The 21,037-nt window shown below is 47.7% G+C and overlaps 1 protein-coding gene across 1 annotated transcript in view; it reads left to right on the forward strand.

Moving 5' to 3' along the window:
* Positions 1 to 19,228, forward strand: part of runx3 (RUNX family transcription factor 3) — a 47,858-nt gene extending 28,630 nt beyond the window's left edge. The window contains exons 6-8 of the mRNA XM_058615607.1: positions 5,409 to 5,552; positions 11,467 to 11,541; positions 16,220 to 19,228. Coding sequence (XP_058471590.1) covers positions 5,409 to 5,552; positions 11,467 to 11,541; positions 16,220 to 16,701 — 701 coding nt within the window. The 3' untranslated portion in view covers positions 16,702 to 19,228. The remainder of the gene's footprint in view (positions 1 to 5,408; positions 5,553 to 11,466; positions 11,542 to 16,219) is intronic.
* Positions 19,229 to 21,037: the final 1,809 nt, after the last annotated feature.

The following is a 21,037-nucleotide window of genomic DNA, read 5'->3' on the forward strand; positions in this document are numbered from 1 at the left end:
ACATCTGCTGGCGTCGCATTGATGTATGTGACAGCAGCAGCTCGCCTTCCTTTCCCACAGTCTTGTGAGTCCCCCCCCCCCCCCCCCTCCCCCACCACCACCACCTTTCACCCAGCATCTCGCTGCTTAGAAACAAACTGACTACCACACACACACACACACACACAGGCGCCACAACAACTCCATTCACCGTTCGAGCTAAAATAACACACTCAAAGCAGCTTATTGCTTTAATATGATCGGCCACCGCAGCCAAATAGACCTTCTGTGCTCAACAAGGCCAAAGCAGCAGCAGCAGCAGCAGCAGCAGCAGCAGCATCACCACCGGCAGCAGCAGCAGCAGTGGGAAGTCTGCAGGCAAGCAGCCAAAAAGATCTGAAAACAACCGCACTCATATCACACACACACACTCCCCCCCCCCCCTCCAAACATGCCTCAACTCCTGAGTTACACAGTTACACACAAAGTATAGAATGATGGGACAAAAGAGAGATGATTGCTCCCGACGTGCTACGGGCCGCGTTGTATTGTTAGAGTATCCGGGTGCACTGGGCCTCATTTTGGCACCCCGTCACTCTCCGTGCCTGCCTCGACCTGCAGGGCTGTAGTGTGGCACTGCCTGTGCTCCACACACACACACACAGAGCTTTATCCCCTTATCAGTGAAGCAAAGCTGTGCTCTTTGCTCAAACAGCCTCGTGTAGCAACTTCCGCTGTGAGCAGCTTGTTTTCAGGCCTGCGAGAGGGGGATTTTCACACTGTTGATGTCCCCAGAGAGACGCTGATGCATCAGCCTCAGGGACCAGATGATCCCGCAGCTGTTGCCACAGAGGGCGAGATGCAGATAAAAGTTTAGCCAAAACTTTTACTCGCCTCGTCCTCAATGCTTACATGGAAAAAGATTTGCTCAACAACAAATCAATCAGCAAAACCAGTTTCAAACTCCGTCACATCTACTAAAAAACACTCCACCCACACCTCGTTTGTGTGCAAAGAAAGGAAACAATCCCTAATGATGTGGTTATAAAATGTGTTTTTACTGAAAAGTCTTATGTAAATCAGTATTAAGCGGCGCGACATCTGTGCGCGTGCGGCTCGCATCCACGCCGCTCGGCCCAGACGAGACAGCCACAATCACCAGCCAAGGGTAAAAGCCACATCCTACAGGGTCAGCCTCAAAACAAGAACTTTGATTTGTGCCGCAGCCGATACCCAACTGTGCGATTGGTGCCACTGCGCCAAACGCACACTGCTGCAGCGACGCCGTTCCAGCTACGCAACGAGGCTACTTATAGAATGAAAGGGGAAGTATAAAGAGCCGGGTGGAGAGAAGAAGGGCGGTAACAAGAGCACAGGGGGGGGGGGGGGTCTGCTCAAGAGGAGGAAGAGGAAGACAGGTGTACAAGATTTTACTAAACAGATGTTGAAACGTCCCCAGTGTCTGTTGAGGGTGAACGGAAGTTTGCTCGCAGGCAACGAGGCCTCGCTGCAACTCCTGCTCAACTGTCGCCCCACATTCAACTTTCAACTGTGTTTTCAGCTCCTGACGTTCAGTGCACTTCACTGGACTGAAAGGAAAACTGGACGCCGTGTAAAATAAAAAGAAAAAAAAGGAAAATATCCAAATCAACGGCCACTTTTTTAGGCCTCATATTAGAATCAGAAAAGCTTCTTGCGCTGCCCAGACATTTTTGTTTTTCTATGTAATCCTATAGCCTACTTACACAGACTTTACAATCCACACATAGTTTTCAATGTCATTCTGCGGGAACGGTGCACACTCCAAATCAATTCTGCTGTGTTATCAGGGGCCTATCAAGTCCATTTATACGTCAAATACAAATATTTACACTTCAAATATATTCAGAGCAGACTTGAGCCGCAGCCAAAGCACGTATTGCCCTTTGCCATCCAGATAGAGTTTCACTTTGCCCCTGAAAAAGCACCCAGCCCTTCACTAAAAAGAGCTTGTGTCTAATGTGTCTCCCTTTGGACGGGAACATATGTTTCTTTCTTTCAATAGAGACAGAGATATACTGACAGAGAGAGAGAGAGGGCGAGAGGGAGGGAGGGAGAGAGGAGAAGTAGGGGATGAAGGAAGGAAACGGGTCAAATTGGGTGATCGTTCAGCTGTGGCGTCTGTGTTTAAAGCCCAGGCTGTCACCGTGCTGAACAAACACCGTCTCTGTGTGGAGCAGATATGGCCTTTGTGGAGGGAAGGCCTGGGTGAGGCTCGGACAGACTTTACCGTTCATGTGGTTTCAGGTCTCGGAGCATCGCGTACAATCTCATGGCGAGAGGAGAGAACTCCACCCCTTTTGAAGTCACTTAAAGTTAAACCTAAATCCATGCAAGTCAAAGCGTGGGGGGGTGGGGAGGGGAGGCGGGGGGGGGGGAGGGGGAGAACAAAGCAATAACTCTCACGTTATTCTGCAGCAAAGATGTAATACAACCAGGAAACACACTTACACACTCGCTCACAAAACAAAGCGGGGGCAGAGAGCGCGGCACACCCATTTCTTCAAAACACAGCCGTCGCCTTGCACTACGTCGTTAATACCAGACATTTTATTTGTTCTTCGCAGACTTCCATAATGCTTTCAGATGATGCGACCGCTACTCAGAGAGGAGGCTAGTAAATCTGCAACCTTTAGCATCCATTTCTACTCCGGGTGCGTATTGAGCGCTGCTGTTTAGGGCCTCATGTGTGCACTGGCCCCCATCTCCCAGCTCTATCTTGTGGTTATGATATCATAGAGAGAAAAACAAGGGCATTCTCTCCTAAGTGCACACTGACACATTAAATATTCATCTGACCACAGAAACCCCTCTGAAAAGGGGTTGGTGTGGAGCGCTCGCACCCCTCTGGCCCTTACCCTGTAGAGTAGCTCGAAGTCAAACGTCGGTCGGAGCAGACGCACTGCGGCTACGCTCGGGGTCAACTGGCCCAAAGAAGACGGCGTATTAACGTGACGTTTAACTGACGTGGACATGCAGTCGTCCAACTTTAACAAAGTCCAATTCAGTAAGATTTAAAGCCCAGTTGTAGTCAGAATAAAAATACTCTATTTAACGATTTCTGTGCAACTTAAACTCAAAGAGCCAAAGTCTACGTGAGAGCAAAAGGAAATGTTATTTTCTCTGAAGGGAAAAGAAAAATGATTAAATAGTTCCTCTTTCACTCAGTATTGCCGTGACAAGTCTTTTAATTTATCCATCATGGGCTGCACATACAGCAGAGGGAAACTGGAGTTTTGTTCCTATGTGAGTTTCAAAAGGAAAAAGGTTTAATGAAGAGAGGGGGGAAAAAAAGTGTTCTTTAGTAGCTACAGCTAAAAAAAATCCAAACATCCCTCCGTCCATTAGCTATACTTCTTATCCTTTGAGGATAAAATCAAAACAGAACAGTTTATTAAGCGTGCAGGAGACGAAGGCAGAGGAGGGGGAAACAAAGTCCTGCAGCTTCTCAGTTGATTGGTGTTAAACAGCAACTGTGGACCTTGATAATCAGCTCCAGGCTTTGCCCCCCACCCCCCCCAAACATCACCATCTCACTGTAAAGTCCACTAAACCCCCTGCTGGACGCTATGAACAGTGTGTCGCCAAACACGGCGCCTTTGCCAGTTGGATTTGTGCCACGGGATTCACAGCTAGACTCAAGTGTGTGTGTGTGTGTTGAATGATCACTTTCATCTGTAAAGAGTCGGCCAATTCATCCCAGACCAAACTGACCAATTATCATTTATTTTCCCCGACCAGAGAGCGGTGGGATGTATCATTTCCCCGACCTCAGCCCTTTGAGGTGGTGTAAATCTCTTAATAACTACACAAGGACAAATATAGGGGCTATATTTGGGAGGGTCACTTCCCCTGACGCCCCCCCCCCCCCCCCCGCGCTCGCCTGCAGACCAGACAGTAGCTGCAGTATCTATGTGGGTGATGGAGCCTCGACATAGAGAGAGAATCCCTGGCTTTCATTCCTTCCACCACAGTTTAGAGAGAAACGAACGTGAGACAGATATTAACAGAGCTGTGTGTTCCCGAGTAACGGCACGGAGCAAACGTGTGGACTCACGTACTGTTCACTCACACCGTCCTTTCTTCTGGAGCTCAGGAAAACACGCTGCTCCAGTCTGAGCCCAGACAGATGAGTCATGAGCGAGTCACACTCTCTCTCTCTCTCTCACACTTAATGGTTTGATCCGGGGTGCGAATCAAACAGTATGTTTGATGTGATCAGACATTGTGTCTGCGGCTCATCCATGTGCACCTCTGTGTCCCTGTGTATTGGAGGGGTGGGGTGTGTGTGTGGGGGTGGGGGGGGGTGTCAAAGCTGGATATTTCTATATAGTTCGTAAAGACAGGATGGGGGGGGGGGCGGCGGGCACAAACAAATGGACAGAGCGGTAAACGAGAGGAAACTTTACCCATGGGTCAGCCTCTGAGGGAAGATATATTGCCATGGGTCAGTGGAGAGATAGGACGGGCAAAATCCATATTGGTCGGTCTGCCTTGCCCCCTTTATATAGTGATAAAATATTCAAATCCAGCCATTACTTCACATTAGGCCACTCTGTAGAGATGCCAGGGAGAAAACCACAGAATGTATACATGCCGGTTCACACACGCAGTTTTGGTGCATTGATAGTTACATTAAAATCTCTTCCTCCCATTAGAGGCTCATAGAGCCCTCATCCGGACTCGCGTCTGGACATTTAAGATGTGTCCACATGTGAATCATGTGGACACACACGTGTGTTCTGTATGTGTAAGTGCTCTAAGTAAGAGCTCTAAGTTTGTTGGTTTGTTGCAGATATAAGTTAATTATCACCTCTCACACACAGAGTTTTTGTCTTTGTGTTTAAAGAGTGATGACTTTATGGTTTGGTAGCCTCATCTGGGTGTTTCCCTCTGACTAAGTGCCGTGTCTGTCAGACTGAAGATAGCGATCTCTGAACTTCATCAGTTCACAGAACTCGGGAAAACTATTCATAGTTCATCATTATTTCTTTTCTCTAGTTCAGAGAAAACAACATTCCTCAAGCAATGATTTTCAGCCACTTACATTATCGTTATCTGGGGGATGACGCAGCAGCAGGTGCAGCTTGGGTAACACTTAGTGTCTAGCCAATGTATTTCAAGGTCTGCAAACAGTCACATAATATTTTTGTATTTGGAAGCTGGAAAACACGGTGACGGCCTCCGTGTGAATTGCACTGGAGCATGTCCAGCAAGTCCACACAGTCCCAGTCAATATCTGCTTAATTACACTTAAGATGGGCAAAGAGAAGCTGCTCTGCCAGGACGAGGGTTTAGCTTATCTGGAAACACAACTTTGTGCCTGTGAATGAGCAAGTCCTTGATTTTTCTCCCCCCCCCTCCCCCCGTCTCTCCTCGTGTTGTTTCAGGGCACAGAGTCAAGATAGAAGACCCCGGGAAGATGCAGTTCTCAGACAGGCTGTCAGAGATCGAGCGCTACCAGCGGAGTATGCGTATAGGCCCAGTGAACAACAACCCCCGCCCCATCCAAACACATCTCAGCACCACACAAGGTGAGCGACACTGATCCACACAATCACAAACACTGTGTCTGATGGTGATTGCCATGACCCAGACACAAATGCCTCCTTTGATATTTTATTACACATCAAAACAGTGCAAACCATTCAACAGAGAATCAAACTAAGCCAAGTGCACATCATGTGCGATTCCTCCACGAGGGCTTTTCTTTTTTTTTTCTTCCTTCTGATCTGGGAGTCGTTATATGTGTTGGCCGTCCGCGGGGAAGTGCATGTCAGCTCTGTCCCCGGATGCCCTGCGTTGGTGGGGGTCCGGGCCCCACAGTGTGCAGGGGTGAGTCTGTGGCCAGGTGGCACGGCGGGCGCTGCCAGCCCGAGCTTGGCCTGGCTGCTGACGCCGGCCTCCGCACACCGCACACTCCAGCCTCAGGAATGTAACAGCCGCCCGCTACCTTGGCAGTCACGTCACTCTCAGACTGGGCGAACGCGCGGGGGCATGGAGGAGGAGGAGGAGGGGGGAGGAGGAGGAGGGGTGGGAGGAGGAGGTGCGATGGAGGGGAGGGGGTTGTTTCAAACATATGTGTGTGTGGACAGCTGCGTGGGTGATGTGTTGGACCGAGGATGAGTGTGTTCACGCTCCATCATATGTCACTGATTCTGCAACAGGATGCCATGTCAGGAAGCGTGCAGACTAAACACACACACACACACACACACACACAGCTCTACTCGTCGCCTACTCTCTAGTTCTCATGCGAACTAATGAATCTCATTACCTTTGTATCAGCATGTTGCCGTGTACAGGAGGGCTTGTTTTGGAGCGCTGGCCCGTGTGTGTGGGTGGAACTCTGAGCTCTATCAGTGTGTATCACAGCCACTTACCAGTGTTTGGCCTTGTGCTCAGCTTAGCCAGCACTGAGTCACCCGCACGGCCCCTATCTAACAGCTGACTGTGGAGAACACGGGGTCTTTTACCCACCGCGTTCCCCCGCGTCCTTACTCTCGCTGTTGCTGTTGATTCCGTTCCCTTCGCAGAGAACGCGGTCGACCGTTTTAGAGGAACGCCAGCGAGTGAAAAAATAAACAGCGCAGAGACTTCAACACAATACAGCCACTGTGATGATAATTTTCTGATGATTTAGACTTTGGCGTGAGCTTTGTGCGCTGTCTGCCAATAAAAAGCCCCCTGCAGCAAGGCATTTACAGGGAGCTTTAGGTTTCTGGGGGAGGAAGCGCTCCAGTCGACGCAGAGAGGTGTACAGACTTGGTCCAGACAGTAGACGGAGAGCGGCTCTTTGCTCTCCTCTTGTCTGCCTCGCACAGGATTAGGGCAGGAATTAGAGCGTCAGAGGCTTGTCAGGCTTCAAAGTGTAGCCATGTTGCAACACACACACACACACACACACGTACAGGACATACACCGTGAGCAGACACAACACATTAACATCAGTTTGAACTGTCAAGGACTGTAAAGACCTTGAGCTTCACGTTACAGCTGCCAGTGACTGGAGGCCACCTATAAGAAGTGTGTGTGTGTGTGAGACACAGAGGAGGGGAAGGGCTGTAAAAACCACACACCTTAATGTGTGGTATTACCATTATGACGGCATACCGCAGGGCAAGAGTGGTAAAATAATTAAATAACAGAGCGGAGGGCCTTTCTCCCTCCCACCTCGACGATCTGCTGGATGCGGCGGCAGCCTGCAACATCACACAGAGAGCTCCTGTATGTAGCAGGACAACAGCGCTACAGTGTTACAATCAAAGCTCAAACAAAAATAGACGTGCAATAAATCCCATTCAGAGACACAGTGGAGTGTTTACATATCAACAGCACACACGTCTGCTGTTGTAGGAAGTCCTGCCAGACACTGTTGTATTCTGCAGATACTCTAAATCCCGGGGCCTGGCTCGGGTTGGAGAATTGCTGGGTGATAGATCGCCCATCAACACGTTATAATTAAATGGATTCCCAGCTCGCTGTTACAAAAGATGTTTTCCATGATCCGGGGGCTGGAACCTTGCATTTTGTCCCCGCCCCCTGAAGACGACTAAATAAGAAAATACAGTGTCATCGCCGCCTAAAGCCTCCTTGCTACATGTTGTTGTCTGAGCTATGAAATACTGTCTCAGTTTGGTTGTCAACAGACATCTGCTTGATGTTACCCTGGATTCTTAAATCACACACACACACACACACACGATTGCAACATCAGCACAGTGAAAATACACACACACACACACGCACACACTGTACACAGTTTCCGTGCTAGTGTTGCAAGTTGTGTGTTAGTGCCCCAGACAGACGGGGTAATTAAGAGCTCATTACAGTGCATGCAGTGACAAGATTCTTGCGCGCTGGCAGACGCTGCATTGGCTGCTTGTTTTTGTTCGTCTTTGGCCACAGGTAAGCCTGCTAGACATGTGGAATGATTCTCCAGGAGGGAGGAGGGAGTGTCTATGTGTGTCTGTCTGTGTGTGTGTGTGTGTGTGTGTGTGTGTGTGTGTGTGTGTGTGGTTGAAAATACGTACTTCAACGAGTGCCGTCAAGCAAATCTGACACTCAAACAATCAAGTAGTAAATTGTTATTCTGGTTTTCAAAACCTCAAGTGAGGTACCTGTGTATACTGTGTGTGTGTGTGTGTGTGTGTCTGTGGGTGGCACTTTTGTCTTGTCTACTCCTGATAGAGAACACGGTTTGTCCTGTAACACGTCTCTGCGGCTGCATTTATGATACATACACAACGTCTTAAAAAGCAAAACAGTCGAGATCATCTTTCAGACGACAGGTTCTAGTTTTACCTCGCTGTGTTTTACATCTGGACGAAGCTCAACGAGGCCCCGGCACGGCCGACTCTAAAGCTGCTCTTAATGTGTGTTAAAGTACAAGAACTGCAGCAACGATTTCATTATGATTGTTCGACGTGTAACTAACAAAGTAACAATGTTATTTGTTGCTGCACCTGTGAGTTCCTCTCTGAAGACGAGTATCACACTCACGTAACGTCAAGTGCTTTGATGATGGCCCAAAAATGTGTGTCTAAGTGTGTGACTTGAAATACAGGAATTATATATTACACTTTCCTTTTTTTTTTTTTTTTTTTTTTTTTTTTTTAAATGTACCCAGTCTTTATTTAGAACCCTGTGTTTAAAAAAAGGAGCTTTTTCCAGTAATGACAAATTTTGGTTCCTTCCTGCTGCTCGGCTGGCACACGTGCGCCACAGCTGTGGCCCTTCTTGTTCAGTGTGCTCAGGTTGTGGGATCTGGACTGGACTCCAGAAAAGTCCCATTTGATGCGAGGACCGGGCGCGGACCGGGCGCGGCTGTGCCCCCCCCCCCCCCCTCCCGCCTCCTCCACAGTGACCACACTGTTTACTCCACGTAAACAAGCGGGCCCCGCCCCCACCCCCAGGTTCGAGGCGGCGCTACTGCTACTGCCGCTGACACTAATTCACACATCCAGAATGACATGATCAGCCAATTAGAAGCGAGAGCGAGACAGGAAATGAGCGCCGTCAGGTAGCTGTGGTGCGGACGCTGGAGTATGGCCGTCACACTCGCTGAGTTTCATACTGAGTTCTGCCAAACCGAAGCAGGAAGCCGTCCCTCCGTGGCCAACACAACCAAAACGAGCCGGAATCTGGAGCGGTCCTGTAGACACACTGTTTTACTTCTACACTCCACTATTTACATAATATGTCAATGGCTGCCGCAGAGTTTATTTGTTATGGTGCCTGAAAGCTTCACTTGTGGTTACGCGTTTTTTGTGACACAAAGATGAATAATTCAAACTGAAAATGTTTCTGTTCTCCAACAAGAAGAAGAAGAAAAAAAAAAAGAGTCTTTTGAAGCCGACTTCTTCATGGAAAAAAAGAGAGAGAGAAAAGAGAAGTGAGAGCGAGTTGTTTTTTACTCAGACTCCACTGTTTGTGTAAGTTATAATTTCACATCAGAGTCGGGGCCGAGTTTTACATTTCAGCAATTACAGAAACTACATGTGTGCCATGAACAGTCTCTATTGAGTCTGGGGAGAGGGGAAGGGCAGGAGGACCACGGGCTCTCAAAGAGAACATAGGATTTTTCAGCCCATGTGTTTGTTTTCGCTCACATTATAAGTGAGGGCTCAAAAGACATATCAAATGTCCCACATAGCTGAGCCAAGGCCGCGTTCCTCCCAACTCTAACACGCTCTCTTTCTCTCTCCCCTTCCCTCGCTGGCGTCTCACTCTCGCTCGCTCGCTCACATTCTCTCCCCGTTGCGACGCCTCAGGCCGGAGTGAAGCAGGAAGCCAGCACAAGGACTGGCATTCACTGTGTCTCAATGACACGCTTCATTATGGCAGGCACATTACATGTCTCAGAGGCGTCGCTGGATCTGGAGTCACGAGGACAGACGCCATTTTGGCTCGAGCAAACCTCCCCCCCCCCGCCCCCCTCGGCGCGTCCCTTTCATTTACTCGCTGCACTTTAAAAAAGGCAAACGCTCGTGTTTATTTGTGTCATCCCAAAAACTGCACTGGCAGCTCCCCAACGCTGCTCATTAGTGACGCAGTTGCCACTTCTTCCCATTTCGGAGCCTTCCTTTCCCACTCCGCAGCTCCACCCAGGGGGCGGGTCCTTCTATTAACAGGGGTAATCTGTGCCTCTGGTATTGACGTTGTCTGCCGGCCAATCAAAATATTTGAAGGAAATGTTTATTTTCTTGAGCGAATCATACCAGCTGCTTGCGAGACTTTCTGAATAAGGCCATTTATGTGTAAGAATTTGCCATTGTGAGGCACATAGTGCAGGACCTCTCATAGACCGAGTGCTGATCTGGGCCTTTGCAAAGGAAGCGGAGGAGCTCCAGGGAAAGCAAAAGATCTTACACATGCTGAGCCTGCTTCTGCTATAGGTGACCCAACCCAGCACCAGCCACCCCGCCTCCCCGCCTCCCCGCCTCCCCGCTCCTGGCATCCTCAGCAATCCTAATTGCCACGACAGGAGGTTAGGAGCTGAGATGTCTCAGCAGCGGTGGGTAGAGTCATAGTGATAACACATGCTCCACTGGCTGCTGCGCTCATTAATAATAGAGCAATGTTGTGATGTACGACGTACGGTCCTTCTGAAAATGGGCTCTGTCAAGCAATACTATCAGGCCTGACAGAGGGAGTGTAGTTTAAGAGCTCCTTTGTGTTTTCAGTCGTACTCCGGCCCGTTTGCAGCCATCTCGCTTCTTCTTATCACGGTTGTGTGGAGGCTCATTTGACAGAAGTTTGAATGCAACGCACGTTTGTTTACATTCAAAAGTTACACAGAGCAGTTTTGAGCACAGCCCACGTCCACAAATCTGTGTCCGTGTAACAACTGCAAACGTCTCAGACCGAAAACAAACAGCGCCCGTTTGTGTCAGGCCTCCTGCGGTGTGGCCGCTGAGTGTGAAGCAGGGTCCCACGCGTTGGGCCAGGGGGCTCCGTGTGACCCGTCCTCGCTTCCTGACAGCTCGGCTGGAAAGTGTTGTGAGTGTCCTGCGCTTCACAGGTCTCTGCTGCCTTTCCAATGTCTCGCCTGAAAGACCCAAAAATATCTCCCGTGCAGCCACCGAGCATGTTTCCAGGCCTGGTCTCACCCTGGTGTGAAAAAGCCCACCCCCTCCTCTTCCCAGTCTTCACTGCTCAGTCAGCAGAGGCCAACCTGTGACAGGAAGACACAGACTCCAAACCGCCAGGTGTCAAGACAGCTTTGACAAGTCTGTCGTGGAGGGTGTTTCCTGGAACGTGCTTCAGATTTCTGTGGCACAGGCAGCAGCTTCCTCACACACACACACACCCACACATTCTCCGAATTTCACCACAAATGCAGGGTTTTAAATATCATGACTTATTATTATTATAATAATAATGCACGTCATTATAATATGTGGATGTCCACGTTTGACCCTAACCCTCTTCATTTTTTCCCTGCAGCGCTGTGGCAGGATCAGATGGACACTCCTGCCCTGAAGACATGCAAGGTGGAGGAGGACCTGAGGCCATGGCCAGGTGAGACACGCAGACCTCTTCATTTCACTCTGGGAATCCTTTGTCTGTCGTCTCTAAGAATTTTAAGATGTGCATGCGCATGCTTGCTCTTTTGTGTGTGTGCGTTAATCACAAAATCGTTTCCCGTTGTGCATCTTCTTTTCTTTTCTTTTTTTTCTCCTCTAAGTTGCCAAATGATAATCATATTTGCGAGGCTCTTATGAAAGCAGCAGCATCAGTGGTGAGGTCACTCGTAAGCTATGGCTCTAATTACGGCGTCGGAGCAAACCGGCTCGATAAATACCGGGGAGGTAATTGATGCAATTTGGACTGCTGAAGAAAGCTCACACCTTTCAAAGAGTACAGCGTTAAGAACATCTCAAAACAAACTGAATATTTCCAAACAAATTAATTTTAATTAGAAGACACTGACACCCTTTGAAAACAACAGTAGTGAAGTGGAGCAGCTGGAAAGGCAGGCGCGACTCAGGGTGTGCCGCTGCGCTGCGACAATTCGGTTTAATTCTCCTTATCTCCTATTTTCTCTTTAAAACTTTAGATTTTTTGGGTGATTTAGCTGCTGTGTTAGCTGCTGTGTTAGCTGCAGACCCCCCCCCCCCCCCGTCCATCTCCACGTCAGCAGACACGCTGAGTCATCCACTCACACTGTGATGAGAACAGACATTGACACACACGCAGTGGACTCCTTTACGAGACTGTCTGAAAAACACATGGACTGTTTGAGCAGCGAAACTAGCGTCTCGTTCACGATAAACGGAGCTATAAATACATTTTTAAAAAGTGATTAAACTCCATTCCAACTGCCCTGTGGTGGATTCTTCATCACTGCACCCGTGTGTCAGTTGTGACATAACCAAAACCAAACAGCAAAGACAACAATGAGCTCAGGGACAATGTTACACTGGTTACTTAATTTTATTTTTTTTTTTTTTACTATAAACGGTGCAGGATGTTGCATCAGCACCAAAAAATAAGACAAAGATGAGATTAGCATGTTCACTCGCCTTGTGTCATGTTCCCACTGATGCTAATTGGAGCTGAAGCTCATAACCCGTGTGAACTGCAGAGACAGTTGATCAAGTAGTGAATGCCAATTATTATTATTATTATTATTATTATTATTATTATTATTATTATTATTATTAATAATAATAATAATAATAATAATAACTTAGATTTATAAAGCGCCTTTCACAAAACCCATTTAAACTCAGGTTTTTCGAGCAGTGGGAATGGACTATACATATTTCCAGTTCAGACAATAGTAATAATTATCTAAAGAGCATGTTTTACAATGTTAAAATCTTAAAAAAACAAATCCTTACAGTAAAGACGTGCTGATGATACTCGGCTCATATAACTTTCAGTAAAAGACAGCAGACAGCAGAGGCTGTAAGAGGCAGACACAGAGTTCCTCGAGCGACAGATTAATCACGTCAGCCTGTTTGTCGACGCATTAGGAAAATCTCAGATGTTTTCTTTTGTTTTTTTGACGTTTGCTTATCATGTCAAAAGTTGGGTCCGTGCAGAATGTTTGCATGCGTCCGTGATAAAGTACCCGACATGGAAACTCTAGAGCCGGTGGCCACGGTGTCACAGTGCAGAGGTGATTATCATTTGCATACAACGCGACGTTCGGGCTTCAAAGCCTCAGCACTTAAACAAACACCTGGAGATCATTTGTGTTCATTTGTGTTCTTCTATTCGTTGGCCTGTGATCCGCCCTGACATTACGCCGCCTCGTCATCATCACCCTGTTATCAAGCGTGAATAAATCAACCTCTCCACATCTAAAGGCATCTTTTCCAAACCACCCAAACCCGTTGGTAAATCAAACACGACGTTATCTCCCTCTGAGAGGAGTCTCAGCGGGCGTGAGATGAGACTTTAAAACCGCCTCAGAGCAGAGAGTGGCTCTCTAACGCGGAGCTTTCTCTCTCCCGTCTCCTTCCCTCCGCTTATTTGCCTGAAACACCATTCCCTGAGCAATGGCCATCGCAGTTTGCATCAAGGCTGAGTAAACATTTCACAGGTGAGCGCCTGGATTTGCATCTCCCCATTGCCAGCCACCACATGTGGACACACACACACACACACACACACACACACACACACACAGCCTCCTCAAGCTCGCCCTCACGTCGACAACAAAATCGGTTTCTCCCACAAGCAAATGAGGCAAACCCTGCCGTCGTATCTGGGTTACACGCTTGACTGTGGACTAGTGGACTTCTCAAGCAAAGCACAAAAGGTGGAGAAGAGCTCCGGCGTGTGTGTGCAGCGAGGAGGAAGAAAGAGAGCAAACATTTGGAACACTGTGTTCTCTATAAAAACCCTGATTCCCAGCTACCCGCTCGCTTCACAGACTGGGAACATCACAGACGGCAGACTGTGCCAGCTCGCCCTCTGGGGTCCATCCCCTCTCTCCTGTCCCTGCAATTTAGTCAACACTTTTCAGATGAGCCTAATGGAGATCATGTGTGGTTTCAGGCCGCAGAGGTTACAGGCAGCTACTACTCGGCTCAGCAAGGAAGACCCTCACTGCCAAAGATACACCACGGTTACCACAGCCATCACAGTGAAGGCTGTACTTACACTGGCGGGAGGCGGGAGGGGGGGAGGCGCAGTGAGGTATGCAGCAGCGCGGTGAAGTGGGAGAAAAAGCAGACTGCACAACTTTGCTTCTCAATTACAGAAGCGTTTGTTTAGCCCCGTCCTCCAGAGGGAGCTACTGTGCCGTGGAGAGTGTCGGGTGGTGGCGAGTGTCGGGTGGTGGCGAGCGTCGGTGCGTCCTCTGGCTCTCAGCCAGCAGGACGGTGTTGGCACGAGCCCATTAAAGGTGTTGTGATAAGTGTCCAGTACGCTTTCCCGTGACAGAACGCAGGAGTCAGTCACCACCACAGTTTAGCCAACACGTTTCCACCAACTCCAATTAAACGGAGATCCTGAGCAGGGTGGGCCGCAGCAGCCAGACTCATCAAGGCGCCCCCCCCACCCCCCCACCCCCCCAACACCACACATCCCCCTCCCAGCTTCACCCTGAAGCCTAAATTTAGAGAGAGTGAGACAGAGAGTGTGGAGACTTTTTGAGAGTCCGGTAGGAATTAGTGGGCCGACTCCACTTCACCCGAATCAACAGCAGCTGAAGGTTTGGATTTTCCTCGCGTGAAATCAGATATGACTCCAGTGCCTGGTAGGCTCTGGAAAAAGAAACAGCCCCCCCCCCCCCACCACCACCACCACCACCATCAAACTCCCTCATCCCAAAAAGAAGAGGAATCTCGACTGTAGAAATGTGTTGTTTAAAAAAAAAAGAGAAAAAGTGGGGCCATGGAAATTGCAAAGGAACAGATTTTTTTTTTTTTGTAGCTGAAAATGGACCCAGTTCTCCAGACATGGGGAAAAGACATTTCAACAAGACTGTGGCACGCAAGTTTGGCATTCTCCCCCCTCGGGGCTGTGGCGTGCAAGCGCTTGCTATTTCACAAATACAAGCTCTCTTTTCTCTGCCATCCAAATCCACATTTTACACTTGCAGTCATGTGGGCACAAAGGACCCGTGAAAGCCACATGCGGACAAACAAATAACCATGGATGAGGTTTGTGTGTGTGTGTGTGTGTGTGTGCTGGCAGGTGTGGATGGATGGAGCGTTGTGTACGTTGACATCAAGTATGAGGAACTCTCTCCAGTCTCGACTACACGCCGTTTAAAAGCTGCAGAATAATCTCGGCCCGGCCGATAACCGCCTCACCTTCAAACCTCAAAGACTCGACACGCTTCACTCGTCAGCCAACACGTCTGTCCAAGTGTTATAATCAAGTTTGAACGGAGGCTTGGAAACCGGTGTTGGATTAAAAGTTACAACCGACTATAAACGTTTTATAGGGAAAGTAAATATGTTTAAAGTTTTTTAAAAAATCATGATTTAAGTGGCATAATACACCGATACAGCAGGAGAAAGTTTAACACGACTGATCAGACAATAACACGCTTCAGTGCAGTGATAGGAGCAGTGTGCTGTTACTAAACTAAAGGGAGTGAGCTGGTGACAGCAGTGGCCCCAAAATCTCAGGGAAGCAACTGCCAAGTCGAGCCCTGGAGCAATATTTATATTCTTCCTTTTCTTTTTTGTGTGTGTCAGCTGAGTAAATGAGAAGGTGAAGCAGTGAAACTCAAGTCCTCACAGCTGGATTAGGATTGTGCGGCGTTTACATATGAGATTAGCACACAGGTCGTGGACCGTGACACGCACTCGCGCTCTGTGTCTGCCTGAGATCGTGACATCAAATATGATTTACGACGAGCTGTTTTTACAGAGCACCGCTCACCACTGACAATACTGCGTTTCATAACTCTGTGTGCACTGCTTTCATTTTGAGGGAGGGGTAGGAGGGCTCTGTGTGTGTGTGTGTGTGTGGGGGGGGGGGGGGTCTTTTCATAACTTCAGTCTTGTGCACGGGGCTGTGGGATGATGTGCTGTCAGTGCTTGACGACTGCTGTTAATGTCTCAGCTCATTACTCGGAGCAAACCCGTCCATGAACGAGTGCATCGCGAGAAATTTGAGCTCCAGAATGTTTCCAGAATGTTTCCAGAATGTTTCCAAAGTCAAATCAAATGAGAAAACAACACTTTTGTTAACGTATTCCGTCCTTTTGTGTCTTTGTTTCCGTCGACAGGAACCACAGACATCTTCCAGCAGAGGACCACCTTCCCGTCTCTGTCGCCTCTGACTGACCCCCGCTTCTCAGACCCGCGCATGCATTACCCCGGGGCCTTCCCTTACTCGGCCAACACCTCCAGCACTGGCATCAGTGGCCTGAGCATGTCGGCCTCTTCTAGATACCACACCTATCTGCCGCCGCCGTACTCAAACAACCAGACCCAGAACTTCCAGTCCAACTCTTACCTGTATTACGGCACCGGCTCTGGATCCTACCAGTTCTCCATGGTGGCGCCGGGGAACACCGGGGGCGAGCGCTCGCCCACCCGCCTGCTGTCCTGCTCGGGGGCCGGAGGCACCGGAGGGACCAACAGCCTGATGAACCCTGGCCTGAACACCCAGAGCGAGGGCGTGGAGGCCGACGGCAGCCACAGCAACTCCCCGACGGCCATGAGCGCCTCGGGTCGCTTGGATGAGTCCGTCTGGAGGCCTTACTGACTGACAGACAATCAGAGGGTGTGGGAGGAGCGACGTTAAGGAAGTCAAAGAGGATGTTGATCAAAAAAAAAAAAAAAGAAAAGCTGAACACTGAAAAAAAACAAACAAAAAAAAGAGAACGGCTGCATGTTTGTCTTTTATTTCTCCAGCACTCGCTTTAAAAAAAAAAAAGACCTTCTCTTTTGCCAACTCTCCCAAGACTCCCGTGTTATTTTGTAAGATCTGAGCAAACTCCTGCACTGTGCTAAAAACAACAGCGTATAAATTAAGAAGATGTTCAGCTGAGACTGAAAAAAGAAGGGAGAGTCAAAAAAACCAAAGATTCAGGAACTTTTTTCTGGTGCAAACCATTTACTCATCAAAGACTCAAGAGACAATGGAAGTAAAACACGCGACGAACTGGAAAATGACCGAGGAGAAACTCACCTGAGGATGTTTCCCTCCAGGAGAGACTCTGACTGCGTCTGCGTCTGCGTCGCCGTAGCGATCGGTTCCTTTAAAAGCTTTAATTTCTGTAAAATGTAATTATTGCAAAAACAAAAAAGACAAAAAAAAAGAAAGTCAGTTGTGAAAACCAACCTGGGATGCAGACAGAGTTTGTTTTAATGACCATCTCACCGTGCACGTGCAGAACTTTCACACAGAACAGCCGGTGGTGCTGCGGTCGGCAGACAGCGGTCGGCTGACGGCGATCCGCGACGCTCGCTGGTATCTGGGAGAAAAGCACGGGATGTGTCACGACTCTACATTCTCCTCTGCTGTGTCAGTGTATCGCGTTTCAACAGGACAGCGGCTGATGTTTTGAGGAATGTAAAAGTCTAAATGCAAAAGGAGTGTTTTTCAGTTTCTATTCTCAGTCCTGTTGTGCCTACGCTTTTACTTTTTTGTTTCCTCCTTATTTTTTCTAATCCAGTCCCCTTTCATGAAAGTGCTCGTCTGGTATTTTTCTTTTTTTTTTTTGATATTTATTTGAGCCAAATTGTGAGGAAATGTACGCATATACCCCCAAAATCCTTGAGCATTTCTCGCTACCTTTCCTTTTTATACATAATTATATATATAAATATATACATACAGTATATATATATATACCATGTTTTGTTGTTATAAGTATAAATTTGGAATTTGTGTAATATATTGTTACTAAATTATGAAAAACAAAACCTTTTAATGTAATTATTTTGTCTTCCAAATGTAGCTTTGATGCACTAAAAACTTTGATTCCTTATATGAACCACGCCCAACAGATTCAGTCGGTGACACGGTCGACTTTTTATTGAGCTATGTCCAAAAACTGCCTTCCTGTGCTGAAAAGAGTCCTTTGCTTAATGTTTGCACTATGTTTGAACTCATATCTCTTATGGTTTTTGCATTTACAAATATCTAAATCTGAAGATTCCTGCCTTACACACGGAGAACACACTTCAAGTGACCTTTGGACTAACCCTTCACCAAATATTGAGCGGTTTCTCACACACACACACACACATAGAGATTCCTGCACCACAGGTGTGTGCACATTCCCTCTGACCTGTCCTGAGGTCACTGCAGTCACATGTGATCCCTTTATCCCTGAAGGGGAAAAGAGTGGGGAGGATGAGGGGATGAAACAAGGCAGAGGGGTCAGAGTGGGATCTTCTTACCAACACCTCACAACAGTTATGCAAAAAGAAAAAGAAGAAAGAAAGCTCACTTGTGCAAAGGTGCCTTTGTTCTGATTAATTAGCGAATGCTTCGCTGCTCTAATTTAACGATCATCATCATCGTCATCGTCAGTGCCAGAGGCTCGTGGCTCATACACCTGCACAGGTAATGTTAGCGCCAGGCTGCAGGTTTCAGGTGTCATGTGACATTTACCGGCAACGTCTTCCAGGGAAGACAATTATCACTCATGACTCTGTGCGACGGGTGTTTGGTTGCTACACAAGTGAGATTTCATTTCAAAGCTAGTGTGTGTGTGTGTGTGTGTGTGTGTGTGTGTAGCTCAGGTAAAAAAAAAACACAACAAAAAAAAAAACTTATGCAACTTTTGTTTCGCAACAAAGACTCTGCCTTATTCCTCTTTTTATTTTTTTTAAATAATCAACGACGCCGACGTCTCATTCCCCTTTGATTTGGAGGAAACGTATTTTTCCTGAACCTCATGCAGCTAAAGAACGCCACACACACACGTCGTTACAGTCGTGTGGTTTGTTCAACAACAAAAAACACCAAAGATCTTCACAACTGCCTGTTAAACTGTGTGGATGTTTAATAACGTGTGTTGGATTGAAAGAGCACAATGTCTTTTCCTTTTCTTTGTAAAAGAATCCCCTTCTCATATAAGCAAAAAAAATAACATGTAAAGTCATCTTCCTGTCTTTGTTTCCTCTTTATGCTCAAAGCATGTTCATCTGAAACTGATATGTTAATTTAAAGAATCTCATCTACATATGTAATAATATCGTTACTGCTTCCATATTGAGTGCTTGTACAATTTGCGGATAATGTAGTTTTTAATCATTTGAATTAAAAAACATGTGTCTCACCTTTGCCTTCAGTTCATGATCATTTTCTGTTTTTTTGCATTAAAATAAGTCCACGTTGGAACTAGATTTAGATTCAGTGTCTGTGGTCACAATAAAAATGCTTGTGTCGTATTTAGAGCTCAGTAACTTTGAAATTCATTCCTCTAAAGTCTGGATTGTGAGGTTTTTTTATGGTCACTGACTCATCAGCTGTCAAACAAGAGGAAAGCACGAACGTTTACATCTAATTCATGCACTGAACACCACACACGCCGCTGTCTCAGTTCACTGCTAGTTCACCCCCCCCCACTTTAATAATTACCCTCTTCTCTCCCATTAGGGCAACGCTCGCAGTGCCACACACACCTCTCAGAGATTTGAAAATGCCTCAGCTGTCAACGCGACGGTACCACGAGCGTAAATAAAACCCGGCTCAGGAATCCAGCACCGCCCTGGCAGCCTCCATGTTGGCAAGTTGTCGCTTGTTAAAAACAATACAGGAGTAGTTTGGAATGTCGCCTCTTCTTCTTCTTCTTCTTCTTCTTCTTCTTCACCGGCTCTGTGGTTATTAATTTATGCGGCGCTGATGGCATCTGTTTGGACCATTTGAAGCCCGTGCAGCCTCCAGATGAAACACTTGAGATAGCACCTTGTGGGGTGGTCTGATTTCTGCCCGTCTCATGTGGTTAACCTGACACACAATACCTTCAATTCTTCACTCTTAAACTAATGCCACCTGTTGATGCTTTCGCTTCTAAAAAGCCTTTGTTTTTCTTCAATCTTTCACTCTTTTATCCCCTCTGTTTATACTCTCCTGTATCTCTGCTCTTTTATCCTTTCTTCCCCATTCAGCGCGCTCCTTTCTTTCTGTCTTTCCTTCTGTATGGTTTGAACTGTGTGTGCGTCAGGCCTTCTATGGGGGCAGTGTTGGCAGAACAACAAAGCCTTAGGACACACACACACACACACACACACAGCCTTGATACACACTGTATTCAATTAACTCTGCACACTCAAAGCATTTCCACGCACGCACAAGAAACTCACACACACACAGATCTCACACCGGCCTCTGCCCAGACTTCACAGTGAGAGCTCCTGACAGATCTGCACCATCTTTAAAACATTCCCCACTATTTCCTCCAGGTCTCATCACAGTGTCGCTCCTCGCTGAACCCCCCCCCCCCCCCCCCCCCCCCCCCTCCTTGCCCCCATCTGCCCCCCCACCACCACCACCGCTCAGGAAGCACAAAGAAAAGATGATAAGCTTTCAATTAGACCCGGGCTCAGGGGACTTTTCCAACTGTCTTCACACACTCAGACCCAAATCTCTCGTCCACATGTGGAGAGCAGAGGAACTCTCATCAGACGTTGTCTCTGTCATGGACGTACGTGAACCAATCTGCCCCCCGCCCCTCATCTTTTCCTCTCTGCTCCTGCCATGCTGTTCTTCACACGACTGCAGCGCTCCAGAGGTGAACGGTCTGGATGTGATTGTAGTGAAAGGCGTGATGAATTGCTTTGTAAGACGACATAAAAAAAAAAACTGAAAATTGCTTTTTAAGTGGATGAAACGTAAGAGACAAGTGGAGGCGTGGCCGTGTCACAAAAGCACAACTACAACAATGAGAGAAGAGACTTCATCTTCATCTTCTTCTTCTTCGTCTGATGAACCCAACACTGTGTTTGGATTTGTCCTCGTCACCAAACGGAGCGTCGCACAACTTTATCTGCCGTTAATCGGAGAGACGAGGGACATGGCAGCACTTTGAGACAGACACTGAAGAGAGGGAGAGATACGGGGGACAGAGAGGAAAAGGGGAAGGGAC

Source organism: Solea solea, chromosome 18, assembly GCF_958295425.1.
Source record: "Solea solea chromosome 18, fSolSol10.1, whole genome shotgun sequence".
NCBI lineage: Eukaryota > Metazoa > Chordata > Actinopteri > Pleuronectiformes > Soleidae > Solea > Solea solea.